This window comes from Symphodus melops (assembly GCF_947650265.1).
Source record: "Symphodus melops genome assembly, chromosome: 16".
In the NCBI taxonomy this organism is placed as follows: Eukaryota; Metazoa; Chordata; class Actinopteri; order Labriformes; family Labridae; genus Symphodus; species Symphodus melops.
The window spans coordinates 4188113-4203206 of record NC_136706.1 but is presented as its reverse complement, the minus strand read 5'-3'; the positions used below and the strand labels follow the sequence as shown (position 1 = coordinate 4203206).

At 41.5% G+C, this 15094-nt stretch overlaps 1 protein-coding gene across 5 annotated transcripts in view; it reads left to right on the top strand.

Moving 5' to 3' along the window:
- Positions 1–12727, top strand: part of znf618 (zinc finger protein 618) — a 39902-nt gene extending 27175 nt beyond the window's left edge. For 4 of the 5 annotated variants that reach the window (XM_079363836.1, XM_079363837.1, XM_079363839.1 and 1 more), the window contains 6 exons: positions 553–630; positions 1631–1675; positions 2342–2419; positions 3670–3837; positions 4339–5435; positions 6167–12727. In XM_079363836.1, the coding sequence (XP_079219962.1) occupies positions 553–630; positions 1631–1675; positions 2342–2419; positions 3670–3837; positions 4339–5435; positions 6167–6715 (2015 nt within the window). In that variant the 3' untranslated portion in view covers positions 6716–12727. The remainder of the gene's footprint in view (positions 1–552; positions 631–1630; positions 1676–2341; positions 2420–3669; positions 3838–4338; positions 5436–6166) is intronic. The other variant, XM_079363838.1, reaches the window with a different exon arrangement.
- Positions 12728–15094: the final 2367 nt, after the last annotated feature.

Here is a 15094-nt window from a genome sequence, read left to right as displayed (position 1 = left end):
ATCGGGACTCAATAGGACGTTTCACCTTAACTTTATTAAGTAAGATCAAATGTTTAAAATGTTTTACTATTCAGCATCATGTCATTGTTCTCCACGTCTGTGCTTCACCAAAAACTTCTCTAGATGCCCTGAAGGATTTATTTTTTTCTTCCAACTAGTTAAGTTTTTTTTTTTTTGTGGTTCATGGCAACCCCCCCCCCCCCCCCCCCCCCCCCCCCCACCTCCTCCATCTTTGTGCTAAGACGAGCGCTGCCATAAAGAACTATTTAAAGCGTAGCACACCCTCATCGTAGAAGTGGGTCAAAAAGATGGAACGAAGAGGAGAAATTAAAGCCATATTTAAACGTAATACGAGCGTTTGGGATCCTTTCGTGGAGGCTGTTAGCGAGAGGAATTTGCACACTGCAAACTAGTTAAGAGGAATAACCTGCAGATCTTTGACTTGGTTCCATTTGAACAGTTTTGTGGTTTCATAGTTGGAATTACAAAGTGAAGTATCCGTGTGTTTTTATTGTGTTGGCACTCATTTCTTCTCTTGTTTTTCACCTACAGACAGTCCATTCAGGCGGAAGCTGGAAAGTGCAATTCAGTCTAGTCTGGTTGACACAAACAGCTCGCAGAATTCAAGTGGTGAGCACTGAGTCACTTACTTTATGTGGACGTTTGTGTGCTTGTGTGGAAATGTATCATTTCTGCTCGAACGGTGAAAAGTATTTTCAGTTGCCCGGGCTGGAAATGGAGATGGAGGAGGAGCGGAGAGGATGTAAAGAGGTTTGTGTGACCTACCTTGCATCAACTGTTACTATATAAAACTCCAGTCTAAGAGCTCTATTATTCCAGTCCGCACTCAGACCCTGAAAATGGAGACCTTGTTGAATAACATGTTGGATCACCTTTTGGCTCTGATAACAGCTGCCACAAATCAAAGCAGTGACCCAAAAATAGACTTTGCAATTAAAGGCCATGAAAACAGATTTCCTTCATCGGCCTCTTAGTGTTGGTTACGCTGTCCTGCATGAGGGGGGGACAATCTGCCACAACGAACACGGCTGTTAAAGTTTTCTGCCTGCTCTGTTTTGTCCCTGATTTTCTCACCGGTTTAAAAAAGTGTTTGAATCAGCTAGATTAGAATCTCAAAGTGAGGATTTCTTTCAGTCCATATTCTTATTTTTGCAGGCTCAGACATTGAAATCCATCGAACCAAACCTAAACTGTCCAAGTGATGCACCTTGGTTCTTCTTAAAGTTTAAACCTTAAAGGACGTGATTTCTTAAAGATAAATCCTTGGTCTTGTTTTGTGTGTGTGTGTGTGTGTGTGTGTATTTGTTTGTGTGTGTGTGTGTGTGTGTGTGTGTGTGTGTGTGTGTGTGTGTGTGTGGTTTTTCTTCTCCACCAATATTAAAAGAAAAATGAGAAGATAAAAAACATGTACAACCGGATGCTTTAAGGCATCTCATGTTAGCGCCAAATCTTGGATACACAAACAAGTGCAATGTTTATGTATGCTTGTGTGTATTCAAGATAACACAAAGAACACTGATTGAAGAGACAAGGGAAAAAAAAAAAAAAAGAGGAAAAAAGGCGCCGTGTGCCTGCAGTGTTAACTCCCTCCCTATGTGCTTGTCCTCAGGAACTCCGAGCCCTCTGGTGGCCAATACCTTCGTTACATCCCAGAGTAAGTCCAGCCCCACCTACCTGTACAAAAACAGGAAATTGGCATGCTTCTCCCCCTTTACATTTTTTCCATTTTATTTTCTGGCATGCCTCATTCAGTTTACTGTCAGTGTTTGGTGCTAACCGTTTCTCCATGTAGCTTTGGTATAAAAATCAAAGCAGAGTCAGACTCAAACTGTAACAAGATTATTTGTTGCTTTTCAGAGAAGCCGTTTTCTGTGCGTTTTCTTCTTTTAAAGATGTAATCACTTGCATGTTGATTGTATGCTGTATTTATTGGACAAGTGCGGGGAGCAAGACCTGACAATGTTGGGGAGAAAGGGTGAGACGTGCAACGAAGCCTCTTGGCCACATTCACACCAGGGTTGTTATGACACAGTCAGCGCCTTAAGCTGCTAGGCCAGCAGGAAGCAATCACTGGCACAGTAACACAACAGCTGCATCACAGTTTCTCAGAACAACTGCTGCAAAATTGGAATTAAAATTCGGGCTCCACAAATATCAGAAGCAACAAAAAATATTGAACAACGTGGAATCGGTGGAGGTGATATTCAGAGCTGCTGAAACGGCACAGATCAGATGATAATAGATGGACAGGATATGCAGTGTGTTCATTTTCTTGCTCTGACAAAGAGTCAACACTCTTCTGGGCCTTGTGATTTTTTAGAACCCTACACTTGTGGTGCCTGTGGCATCAAGTTCCAGTTCTACAACAACCTGCTGGAGCACATGCAGTCCCACGCCGGTGAGTCCACGACTGCTACTGCATGTTAAAGCTCGACAAAGACAAGTGCAGAATGTGAACACACCGTGGGTTGCTGCTGCCATGCATGTGAAAACTCTTTTTTTTTTTTTTTTGATCATAGAAAAAAATGTTCCATGAAAATAGAGGCACATAATCATTGCACATGAGGCAGCATTCTAGTAACAGAGTTCGAAGGAACGTGGAGTGTTAATGAGGGTTGTTGCAGATCTGGTTCTGAGGCTGCTGGATACAACTTTGCCTCCGTGCACCATGCATATAACTAGGGTTGTCAGGCGACCAGATTTTTAAACATGCTACAATACGTTTGTAGTGAAAATCACACTATAAACCAACAACATTTTTTAAAGTCCGAGACGCCTGATAGTCTTTTTAAAGTTATGTTTTGGGACTTTTTTTGTCTCTCGTTGGACGTGACAGCTGAAGAGAGGGAGGGGCAATGTTGGGAGGGGAGATGACATGCAGCAAAGGGCTGAGGTCGGATTCAAACCCACAGCAGCTGCAACCAGGACTGTAGCCTGTGTACATCGGCGTCGTTATCTAACCGCGAGGCTATCGATGCTCCAAAGCGTCACTGTTTTTAATAATGAAATAAAATGCAGACGAAGGCCGCACACTGTCTAAAAGGCACAAATACGTTGTCAACATGTCACTGCTACAGACCAGAGACGCATCGTCGTCAGGTTAGATGATTCACTATGAATCAGTGAGGATGTAAGTGTTGATTACGCCAATTCAAAGCAACCACAGCTGAAAGTCCTGACGATAGGATATCACAGACGAGAAGAATAAAAAAAGTAGAATAAGGGAAGCAAACCGATGGATCATATCTGAGCAGCTGTAACCACCAGATGTTTGTATTTCAACGTCTGCGTGCAGTTTGAAGCGCTCTCTCCACATTTCAGAAATTAAAAAAAATAAAAATAATAATAATAAATGACTTGTTGATAATGTAGCTGATTTGCTCAGAGACTTATTTCGCCCATTTCGATGAGTGTTTGATCCCTTGTGAGAAATGAATGACCATCAAATTCTGTAGCAGCTTTTTGTTATTGTGAACCGGCATGGCTCACTGTTTACTGGAAGCACAATCACACCAATGCAGTCATGTATATTTGTCTTCAATTTAGTTTCTAACATTTTCCTTTACTTAAAAAAAACCCCTCTCTGTAATAGAACCTTTCACTGTTTTTTCGCCCCTTGCCTGATGTTTCATCTCTGTATCTCCTCAGCGGACAATGAGAACCACACCAAAGGCGACTCTCCTAAAACCTCCTCTGCTGCTCCTGGTCTTCAAGAGACTATGTGGAGAGGTTCTCAGACCCCGGCCACGGCCCATCCCTCAGTTAAACTACAAATCCAGCCTCAAAGCATCACCCAGAGAAATCACACCGTCAGCCGTAAGCATGTTATTCATCTATCCATAATCATAATGACTGATGGGATTTTTCCTGAGGAATTATTTGAATTATTTCTCTTTAAAGCCCCTGTAAGTAGTTTTTTATTCTGTTTTAAAAGATACTAAAATTAATATGAATGCCTCTAAATAACCTACAAAAGCAAACGGCGCCATAAACGACAACACTGCCTATTTCTGTGTCGCCATTTTTGACGCCCGTAACAGCTGTCGCAGGGTAGGTGTCTGATGTGGTGCGGTAAAACCCACTGAAAAGATTTACAATGAGAGATAAATATGAGATGAGACGTTCATCTTTTGTCCACAGGGGGCATCAAGATCAACAACAACAACAAAAACAGCCTTACAGAAGCTTTAATGTTTAAAATGTGTCTAGAAAAGAAGCTCAGCTTTGTGTGCTATCAGTCCCTCAGAATCTGTTTTTCTTGTGTTTGATTGAATGTGACACTCTGCTTCTCTATCCTGGTGCGCTCTGTGCTGACAGAGAATAACGGCCTGCCGGAGAAGGAGCGACAGCAGGTAGCGGAGCGTCTCTTACGGGTAATGTGCTCAGACCTAAGAATGCTAAACGTTCTCAACAGCAAGGACTTCCTGAAGTTGGCACAGACTCTTGTGGATACGGGTGCGCGTCACGGAGCCTACTCCACCCGTGACGCTTTCGGTAACATGAGTGCCTTGGCACTGCGCCAGCTGCCCCGCATGTACAACCAAGTCAAAGTCAAAGTCACGTGTGCTCTGGGCTCCAACACGTCTCTGGGCATCGCTGTCACCTGCCACTCCCAGACCTCAGGTCCAGACGCCTGCTACGTTCTTACAGCCTACCAGGTGGAGGGCTCCAGGCTGAAGCGCTACGTGCTCGGCGTGAGGGAGGCGGAGCTGAGGGAGGGGCCCGAGCAGGTTCACCACTGGGTGCAGAACGTGCTGTCTGAGTTTGTGATGTCAGACATTCGCACCGTGTATGTCTCAGAGTCCAGAGTGTGGGCGGCAGGGATTGCCGGGTCACCTCTTGGCGGGGGACGGGGCAGGATAGGCTTGCGGTGCGCCGGTTGTTCTCTCGGCGCGGTTGTCCAGGCCGTCCTCGGGAAGCGCAGCCTCCAGGCTCGCGGCCTCCACGAGCTGGCTGAGCTCCTCTCGACGTGCAGAGAAATCGCCTCCTCCTCCACGCTGTCCCTGCGGGACGAACAGAGCACCAACTCGTCCACAAGCACAACAGAGGACGGCGCACAGAACAGCCCCGCACAATGCCCCACCCCTCCATGCTGGGATCGTATGGCTGAAGCCCTCCTGCAGGTCCATGCCCACTTTGAACACGTGTGTGAAGCTTACGGACGCAGCAAGGCCACGGCTCCGCTCCTCCAAGGTCTCAACAAGCATCTGTTAGGGACGCTGGCTTGTCTGCTGGCTCCTCTGCGTCTGGCGGCTCTGGAGCTGAGCAGCCAGAGGAGGCCGACCTTACAGCAGGTGCTGCCCGTCTACCTCCGCCTGGAGAAGTTTTTCACATCGAAGGCGGGAGAGGCTGGAACCGGCACAGCTAGCAAACTCTGCCACTACTTCCTGGAGGCACTCAAGGAAAACTTCAAGGTAATTTGCTCACATTAAAATCTTTAAATTAGTAAAGTGTTGAGATCTCTGCACTGAAGCTTCCTATCTTCACAAAGTCCAACCTGTTTTGTGGCGTTGCATCGTTGAGGAGCAATTTCACATATGATGCAAACTTATTTATTTCAGGGCACATATTATTATTATTTTTATTTTATCTTACAGGGACAATTTATATTAAAAAAGTTTTAATAAGTCAATATTTCACAGTTAGCCAAAAGGCTAATTTTCATCTGCTAATCCTGGCCAAATAGAAACAAAATGTCAGTAATTAAGCAGACAGATCACATAAATAATAATATTGAAGGGCAACGACTTTGCTCATTCTCAGGCTGGCTGGTTGAATTTAACAAATCTTGATTATGCTAACATGATGCTAAAATGAATTCATTAATGATTGTTCTTTTATAATTCCTCAATATCTCAGAAAAAGGTTCTTCCTTTTTTTATTTAGCAAAAAGTTTGAAATATTTTTACACCACCCAAATCAGACGAAAAAAAGAACTTTGTTTAAACTTTGCAACGTTTTGATTTTCACCCGGAACTTTTTAAATAAGCCAACGGGCGTTAAACCGTCCCTTGATAGAATTAGCAATAATACTGATACCAGGACAATAATAATCAACAATAATATTGACCTTCAGTTCCCTGTAAAGGGAGTATTGGTATTTAACGGCTGCATAGTTTCCATTGAAATGTCTCCGTGTTTATAGGTGGAACGAGCCCACCAGGTGGCCATGATCCTGGACCCTCAGCTCAAGCTGCGTTCAGTGCCGGCCTATCAGCACGAAGACATCATCTCCCGTGCGTGTGAAATGGCTGCTGAAAACAGGGATGGAGGCATAACAGGCAGCGGAGGGTCGAGTGGTGAAGATCGGGACACCGACGGGCCGCCAACCCCTAAAATAAGTCGCATAGAAGGAGGGGGAAACAATGGCGGCACCTTAACGGGTGTCTCCTCAACGTGCACGGTGTCCGGGAACGGCGAGAGTCCGAACCAAGTCAGGCAAGAGATTTTCCGATACCTGGCCGAACCTCTTCTCCAAGGCACACCTGACCTCTTCCAGTACTGGAGCTCAGCAGTGGGTGAAAAGTTCCCCAAGCTGGCTCGGCTGGCTCTGTGGCTGCTCGCCGTGCCCGCCGTGGGCATCCGCAGCGAGTGCGTGACTGTGTGTGAGCAGAGTCTGGCGATGAAGAGGAGGCAGCAGGTAACCACAGAGGAGATGAACAAACTCATTTTCCTTCGCTCCAACATGGGCTGAAAAAAAAAAGAAAAGAAAAAATCCAACCAATCCTAACCAACCAAACCTTCACCTCCAACCAATGACTGAAGACTATTATTTATATACTGTAGGTTTAGACTTACTGTAAACTGAAACGTGTTTGAAATGATTATCCTTCTCCAGACAAATACTTACAGGAAACCCACAATGTACAGGTAACAATCACACTCAAAACGACACGGCTTATTCCTTATTTTCTACGGAGAAAGGACTGTTGTTAAGTACAGTGGACAAAAAGACGGGGTGGAACGGTTTCTCTCAAAAGATCGTCCTGTTTGTCATGCCTCCCTCGTTTCGGGGACGCGCAAATAGCAGGAATCAGTTTCAGTTGTATCACGGCCAGTAGTTTGAAATCCTCCAGCCTAAAGGCTATAATGCTGTTATTCTCTCTGGATGGCAACATATTCAGGTAAAGTCAGCTTTCCCTGCTTGAAACTCCTGTCATACACCTCTGAAAACACGTCCTCTTATTATGACGAGATACAGCCGTACGTCTGAGAGCGGCTGTTTCAGTTGGTATATGACGTCAAATCAAGCGGTGAATCCTCACTGCCAATGCACCTCTGACAATGAACTAAAACCAGGCTTATGATTTCCTTTCATGCACCACCAGAACATATTTCAACCCACTGAGCCACAGGAGAAATCCTAACATCCAATCCGATGTTTGCTTCAGTGGCCTAAATATGTAGCTGTGCATCATTTGCATGCGCTGCTCGGCATGCATTTTTCATTTAAAGCAGCTGATAAAACATTCATGATGATATGATGTTTTCCTTGACGAAATGATAAAAAGAAAAAGGAAAAAAAAACAAAAAAACTCATCCAAAGGCAACATGAACTCAAGGGGCTCTTTTGCTGCTAGATGTGTATCTGCAGGAATATGTGTCATCAGAAATGTCAACTCTGTTTTAACTTCACTATAATTATTCAACTTTTAGAATTTCAATTTCGACGAGCGGACGCAAACGCAAGTTGAGCAATTCAAATCCAAATATCCTCATCAGCTTATCTGGTGCCGGGTCGCAGGGGGCTGCAGGAATACCGTAGAGAGACCCCCAAGGATGCTTAAACTGCCCAAACGTACTTCTCTGTGAACAAGTAGCAGCTCGACTCTGAGCTCCTCACACTGAGTTTAAGGCTGAGCACAGGGACACTTTGGAAGACACTCAGCTTCTATCCGCAGTCTTGTTCTTTTGGCTCACAACTTCCGCAACGGCGCTGTGACGAAGTTGTGCCTTCATTACGCCGCTGTTCTGACACGTTGCAGCCGTTACAACAAAACACAGGCGTCCCAGTGTGTGAATTCATAATTCATGGAGGCGTCCGAGAGGAGGAGCGTGAGAAGCACAGCGTGTGAGAAGCACAGCGTGTGAGCAAACAGCGGGAGCTTCACAAACACACACACACACACACACACACACACACACACAAACACACACACACACCGCCGGACCTTTCACACTGCTAGCTCGTTTCCTCCATTACGCCTCTGTCACCACTCATCCCATGATTCTGCAACTGTGTGCGTACAACAGAGACGAGAGTATTCTGCTCTTAAATGGCAATCTGTAAGCGCCAGGAAGCTTTGCAAACATAAAAGGTGCATATTTAATTTCTACTGACACATATTTCTACCAAGAGATACAAAAAATCAGAAGCCCGGGTTCGCACACAATGGCCAGTATCATAAAGTCAAATCAACAAAAAAGACAACTTTGGGTTGAGAGTTTTTTTTTTAGTTTTTTTAAAGAATGGGCAGCATCATATCATAACATGCCTTTATGATTTCATTTAGCTTCACTTTAATTCAGGTGGTTCAACCAACAGGAAATGAAACCAACCCATCGCATGAATAAATCACAGTCACTACTCAGCTTTGATTGTCCGGACTACACACTAATGACACCTAGAGGCCATGTAGTCCGGCTCGATAATAATTCAGGAGTTTCACAGCGTCCCACAAAGTCCACTATACGTTTCATTAATAGCTGTCTTTAGACCGGGGCGCTGTTTTCCTGTGCATTGCCCCCCCCCCCTTAAAACGCAGTAATATTATTAGCCTTCACTTCGGTGAGCTTGTAGGCAAGGATTTAATTCCTAATGACATAAATCCTTGCGTTGCTTCTCACTGTGTGCATGTGTGTGTGAGATTTTATTTTTGTTCTTTAAAGCTTAATTAGAGAAGACGTATCCATAGGGAAGCTAATATTATTTAATTTATTATACTTTCCTCCTTTATCAATCTTAATATAGACGTTGTCTTCCTCTTGTAAGCTCCATTTCTTTATGGCAATAAGCTTTACCTTCGGGCATGTTCCAACTTTACTGAATACAAAGTTCACAGCGCTCCTACAGGACATCATCATCATCATCATCATCATCATCATCATTATTATTATTATTATAATTATTATTGTTATTGTTATTATTATTGTCATTATAAAGGAAACATTTATTTTTCTGTTTGTGAAATGAACGGGATTTTCTCAGGAATGAGTGCACCCACGATGGCACCACAACTCTTTTTCCTCACTGTACTGAAAAAAAACACACCAAACTGTGACCTCAACGCCGAGGTATGTGCTGAACTGTGACCTTTTGCGTTAAGCGTTCCACCCCGAACACATTTAGTGCCATTTGCAACAAACAAACCAACAAACGAGAGAGAAAAAAAAAAAACGCACCCCTGAGGGATTATTGCTTTGTTTTTTTCAGGATGATGCAAATTCTGCCAGTACATTCATGAAAGTCATCACATGCATACTAACGAAGTCGAGTTATTTATTTTTTTATGGATTGTAGTATAAACGAGACGATACCTCCTCAAATGACTTGGATGAATGGAAGTTTTACTGTACTTGAGTTTGTTGCCTTTGGTACTAATCGGTCAAGTTACGAGTTGGTCATCTCTGTTTTTGGGCCTTAAGTCTTTTTTTCATGCGATCACCTTAAATCCTTCAGTCGGAGCCGACGTCATGCCTTTTTATCCTTCTTAATGGCCTTCTTTTCATCATCTTTTCTAACGCTTGTATTTATTTATTTCCTCTTTTGTTTTTCACTCCTCTTGACTCAAAGGGACTTGTGATCGATGAACGGAAACAGCGACCTCTAGTGGTCAGATGTGGACATGGACATCTGTGGTATTTGAAACTGTTTTACACTCAGAAATCCCATCATTTGGAAAGAAGGAACGAACTGAACATGTCTTTTGTTTGTTTGTTTTTTTGAGTCATCTATCTGTTCATTGAACGGATCAGGAATTATTTCAACAATGACTATCCTCAAGCACAAACATGAAGTGTGAGACAAGAAACCACAATGTTTGTTTTTATAGCACATTGAAATATCAAACACTCGTCATTCAGAGAAATATATTAAATCTTACTTTGTTTGCAAGCTTCAGGCCCAATTTCAACTTAAGATACAATCATATAACACGTCTGCCTCAATTTCAAGCGTACAATTCAGTCTCAGCCTTTGTGGTGGACGACTCCTGTTGTCCGTCTCCGTAAATTAAAGATTAACTTGTGTTAACTTTGTGAACCTCACAGTTGTGCGAGGGCGGCCAGTAGGAGCATAGATGATCTACAGGGACAGTTAAGTGTTAAGGACACAGAAAGTAGCAAGTCAGAACACTGCACGTGGGACATTAAAGGGCATCCGAGGGAAAGACCAGAAGAGAGAAATTAGATTATTTTTAGTCCATCTGAACGCACTTTGTCCAGTCTTCTCTTCTAAAATGCTTAAGATTTCCCGTACTTTCATAAACACTTTATTCGTATTTATGTTGATGAATGCCTTTCTCTCCTTTGTGAGTAACTTAACACCCGGATGAGAAGGACCTCTCTGATCCCCCTGCAAAGTTTCTGCTCTATTCTTAGAAACGTGCCCTGTTTCACCCTGCAGTGATGTCACCGTGTCTGAAACGATACCTGTGCCTCACTGCGGGCAGGTGAGAAATTAAAGTGGCAGTAAGCAACATGAACATTCTAATGGAAAAGAAAACAACCTTTCGCTCTCACCGCCACGCGAAGAGCCCCTCCCACCCGATGACGCAGCACACATCACGACACACCGACCGTTGTCACTACAAACTGTCCGTTCCGCTAAGCTAGGTGTGTCTGAGTCAGAGGGCAGAAACACTGCCAGAAAATCAGTATGCATCCCAGAAAAAGTTGAAAGTGGCTGAGAGTGTTCGCTGTAACGCCGGTCTACCCTCAGCACCACCAGGACGAAGACTCAGAGCAAGTGCCCACCCGCCGGCAACCCTATAGACGCACCATTTTCCTTAAGTTCTCACTTGTTCTCCCAGAATTTCCTAGACATTTCAACATATCCTTGATTGGTTGATTGATTCAGACCGGTAGGGTAGATCCAAAGGGCAGTCACAGATCAGACAAAGATCATGTCAGTTATTGACGTACAAGCATCTAAACATGTTACTTGAACTAAACTTCAAATAAAACAATGTTGCCTACTTCAGCTTTAAACCACAAGAGGTCAGTAAACACAACATTTTCCAAGGGTGTTAAGTTACTCTGTAAAGGTTGATTTAAAATGTTCTGAAAGGTTGTTTAATGTTTGGGCTGCTTTAAATATCCAGGTTCAAACTGTTCATCAGTTCTTCCTCTTCTTCTGTTTGCTTTAAGAAAGACTCAACGTGACCATCCTGCATACCTGAAATCAATCTGTACTCTGCTGTTTTCAAACGGATTTATGTCACATTTATATTTTGGTAAGACAAACAGACAATGCTGTAAATTGTATTTTAAATTGATTGATTTCAAAGCACCGGTCCGATGTTTGACCTCGGGACTCTGAAGGTCATGTTGTTCTTTAAAGATTGGAAATCAGTTGTTGATACAAATTTGAAGCTTTAGTCAAAGATCTAGTCAAAATACTGTACATTTGTTCAAGCCGTGATGCTCAGTTGAACTAATGAAGGGATTTTTCGTACACTTTTGAAATAAGTATTTTAAATAGAATATACTCTGGGACTAAATGCCATTGTTGACGCGTTGATGTCAACTTAATTTCACTCAGAACTAGCTTTTTGTTTGGGGTTGATTTTAATGAGAATTATATCTAAGATATGCATGCTTTTATTAGATTACTGATATATAAAGTTCACATGGTTCAATAACATCTGATGACAAACACTGGTTTATGAGTTGAGACAGATGAGCAACCCAGGCTGGATGTAGAAACCTCTCGAGGTGGTGAGCAGCGACGCTCATCATGGGTTTGGTGGGTTTTATTTGTCGTTTTTTTTGTCTGCGGATTGACATCATCCATTTTCAGAGGATGTGTATGTAAATACAGAAGAACTGCTGTTTTTATGCCACAAGGGGGAGCCTTCATTTCAGAGATACAGTAGGGAACACCAATAACATTATACCTCTATTTTCTACAGTAGCATTTCAAAATAAAAGGTTTTTTGATATAATAGAAAACTCAACTTAGATACTGTTATTATCCAGCTGTAAGTTTTCTTTTGTTTCAGGATTTTAACTTATTCAGATGATAATTGTAAACATATGGTATAAGAATGCTAACATGGAGATCCTTTCTGTTTGAACTCTGGATTATAGTCTGTATTATCAATTCAGGTTAAGAAACTAGTGTTGCTTTCATCCTACTTTACAGGCATTACTTCCTTTTTATACTCTGCTAAAATGCAAAAAAAATGTGTTGGATCTTATTCTGTTTGTTTTGGGTTTTTTTGGTCTTTTTTATCGCACTTTGGCAGCAGATTCCTGTGTAGCTTCAGATCTCAGTTGTCTTATTAGTAAGCCTAATTTATACTTTTGTAGCAACACTATTTTTATATAACGGCGAAGAAAGGGTTCAGTGTCTTCTCTTTCTTCTTCTTGATTTGGTTTGTTTTATTCCTGTGTCATATGTGGCAGCGCTGTTCAATGTTTCTTGGAATACATTACCCACTGTAGTATGTGATGTGTGAATAAACTCCCAATCTGTGTCAACAAAGCAGCACTTATTTCATTTCAGAGGAATGATGGGTGTCTGAGAGAGGGTCCTGCTTGCAGGAGTGTGAATTAAAAGATTAGACTTACCTCTTCATTATTCAAGAAGAACTAAGTCACTTTTTCAGACGGGGGGGGGGGGGGGGTCGAGTTGAATGTGCAGAATCTATCTCTCTAGTATACATGTATTTTATGAACCAAGAGACAAATGGTTACAATATTTCTCGAGAAGAAATGTCTCCCTGTGTGCTGGTTTTTAAGTCTGGATGAGGACTACTCCCGCCCTGAGAGAAACACAGCACAGGTTTCCACAGTGACTACGAGGGCCTCAAATACATGTAAGAGCAGCCCCGTTTTTTTAAAAAAAGAGGGTGTTGCCTTGAGAACTTGCACGATCACTTGTGTGGTATGTTAGGTTATTTGTTTCTAAAAATATTTTTCTCCGTTTTCTTTATTAAAATACCCAAAGCCATCAACTCCTGAATGGAGAATCTTTGGAGGATCATTTGAAGAGCAGTTTTCAGAGAAGGAAACACAATATGGAGGACGTGCTAAACGAGACCTGCTTCATCAACATGCATCGGACTTTAAAACTACAAATTAGACTCTTGTTGATATCTTATTTCATTACGGAGGATGTTTGATACAGACAGATCCTCAGTAGCCTTAGCTTGTCTAGGTATATAATTTAACAAGTAATTTATGAGTGAGGCTTAGATTTACATTGTGTAAAAATATTACTTCTGGGCAGTTTTAGTTGTATTTAGATTAAAAACAATACAGCCAAATGGTGAGAGATCTATCTGTCTGTCTGTCTGTCTGTCTGTCTGTCTGTCTGTCTGTCTGTCTGGGCTTTAACAATATTCTTAAATAGGTACAGTGTAAACATTAAGACTTAAAGAGATAAAGACAGCCTAAGCTTGGAGCGATGAATTATTATAAATTAATATAACTGATGTGCTTAAGTGAAGCCTATTGTAACAGTCCTTCCTATGTGCTTAATATACATAGTTTGACAGTCAGCCAAAATCCATTCAATAGTGAGTGATTCAGGTAGTTAGTTGTTCTTTGATTTATTCACCAGATTGAATAAGGAGTAAAAACTACAAGACAAAAGAAAATGCACAGATTACTGTCATTAAAAAAAGGTTGATATTAAAAATATATATATTAGAGGTGGGACTTGATTAAAAAATGTAACTAATTAACTCAGGGCTTTCTAATTAATCGAAATGAATCGCATTTTAAGTACTTCACAATATTTATTTTTAAATTTAAAATCAATTTTTGCATAGTTAAAACCCACAAGTAGTGTATTTAAATCTTTATTTGTGTTAATATTTTTAAAAAAGAACAAACAATCTTTCAATCTAGTGTTTATTCAGTGTTTTATCAATTATTGCAATATCACAATGATTCAAGAGGTATGTTTAGACTTTCAGACAATTTATTTTACTAGGTTTTTTTTTAACAGTTTAGATATTTTGCCCAGTTGGAAAAGTGTGTGTTCACAAGCACAAGTGAATACACACTTTTCCAACTGGGTATAATATCTAAACTGTTAAAAAGAAACTAGTAAAATAAAAGGACTAAATATTTGTATAGGTTGTTTATGGGTTGTTTTTTTTTCCAAAAATGTTCCTCTATACTGGTAGCGGAAGAGAGGAAGAGACCCAGTGGGCGTGACGCGGGGTCAGGAGAGGTCTGTGTAAGCATACAAATATGTATTTTACATTTTTTTAATTTTTATTTTTTAAATCAAACAATTACTAATTCCCTCCAACATGTCTGCATTACTAACTGTGGCGCAATAGTGACACAGGAGAATGTATACAAATACACTGAATTCAAATTGTAGCTATGTATGCTCTCTGACGGTGGGAGTAGGAGGCAGACGGGACTCAAGTGAGGTCGCGTGAAAAATGTATATATGTATACGGTACATATAAGTATATGTTTTCTTTTGTTCTTATTTAAATCAAACACACAACCTTGACACTTCTGTTTTGATAACTGTGTCTCAATAGTGACACAGGAGAATGTATACAAATATACTTTATTTAAATTTTAACTATGTTTTGCCAGATTGCTGTTGGAGTTTTACAAACACTCAACAAGTGTCATCCTTGTCCTCTGACAGTGTCGTTAGACCACTTTGGCTGTTGTATCTGAACTAACATGTTCTGTTGATTTGGTTCAAAGGTTTTCCAAGAAGACGTACGTTATTGTCCAGAAGAAGTCTCCCGCAGCCATGCTCTGAATGGGACTTCATACAGGTCAGTCGGCTCTCTTTTATTGGTTTTATTATCTTAATAAGCATTGCTTTTGAGTAATATATTGTTTATTTCTGATTGATTATGAATATAGTTAG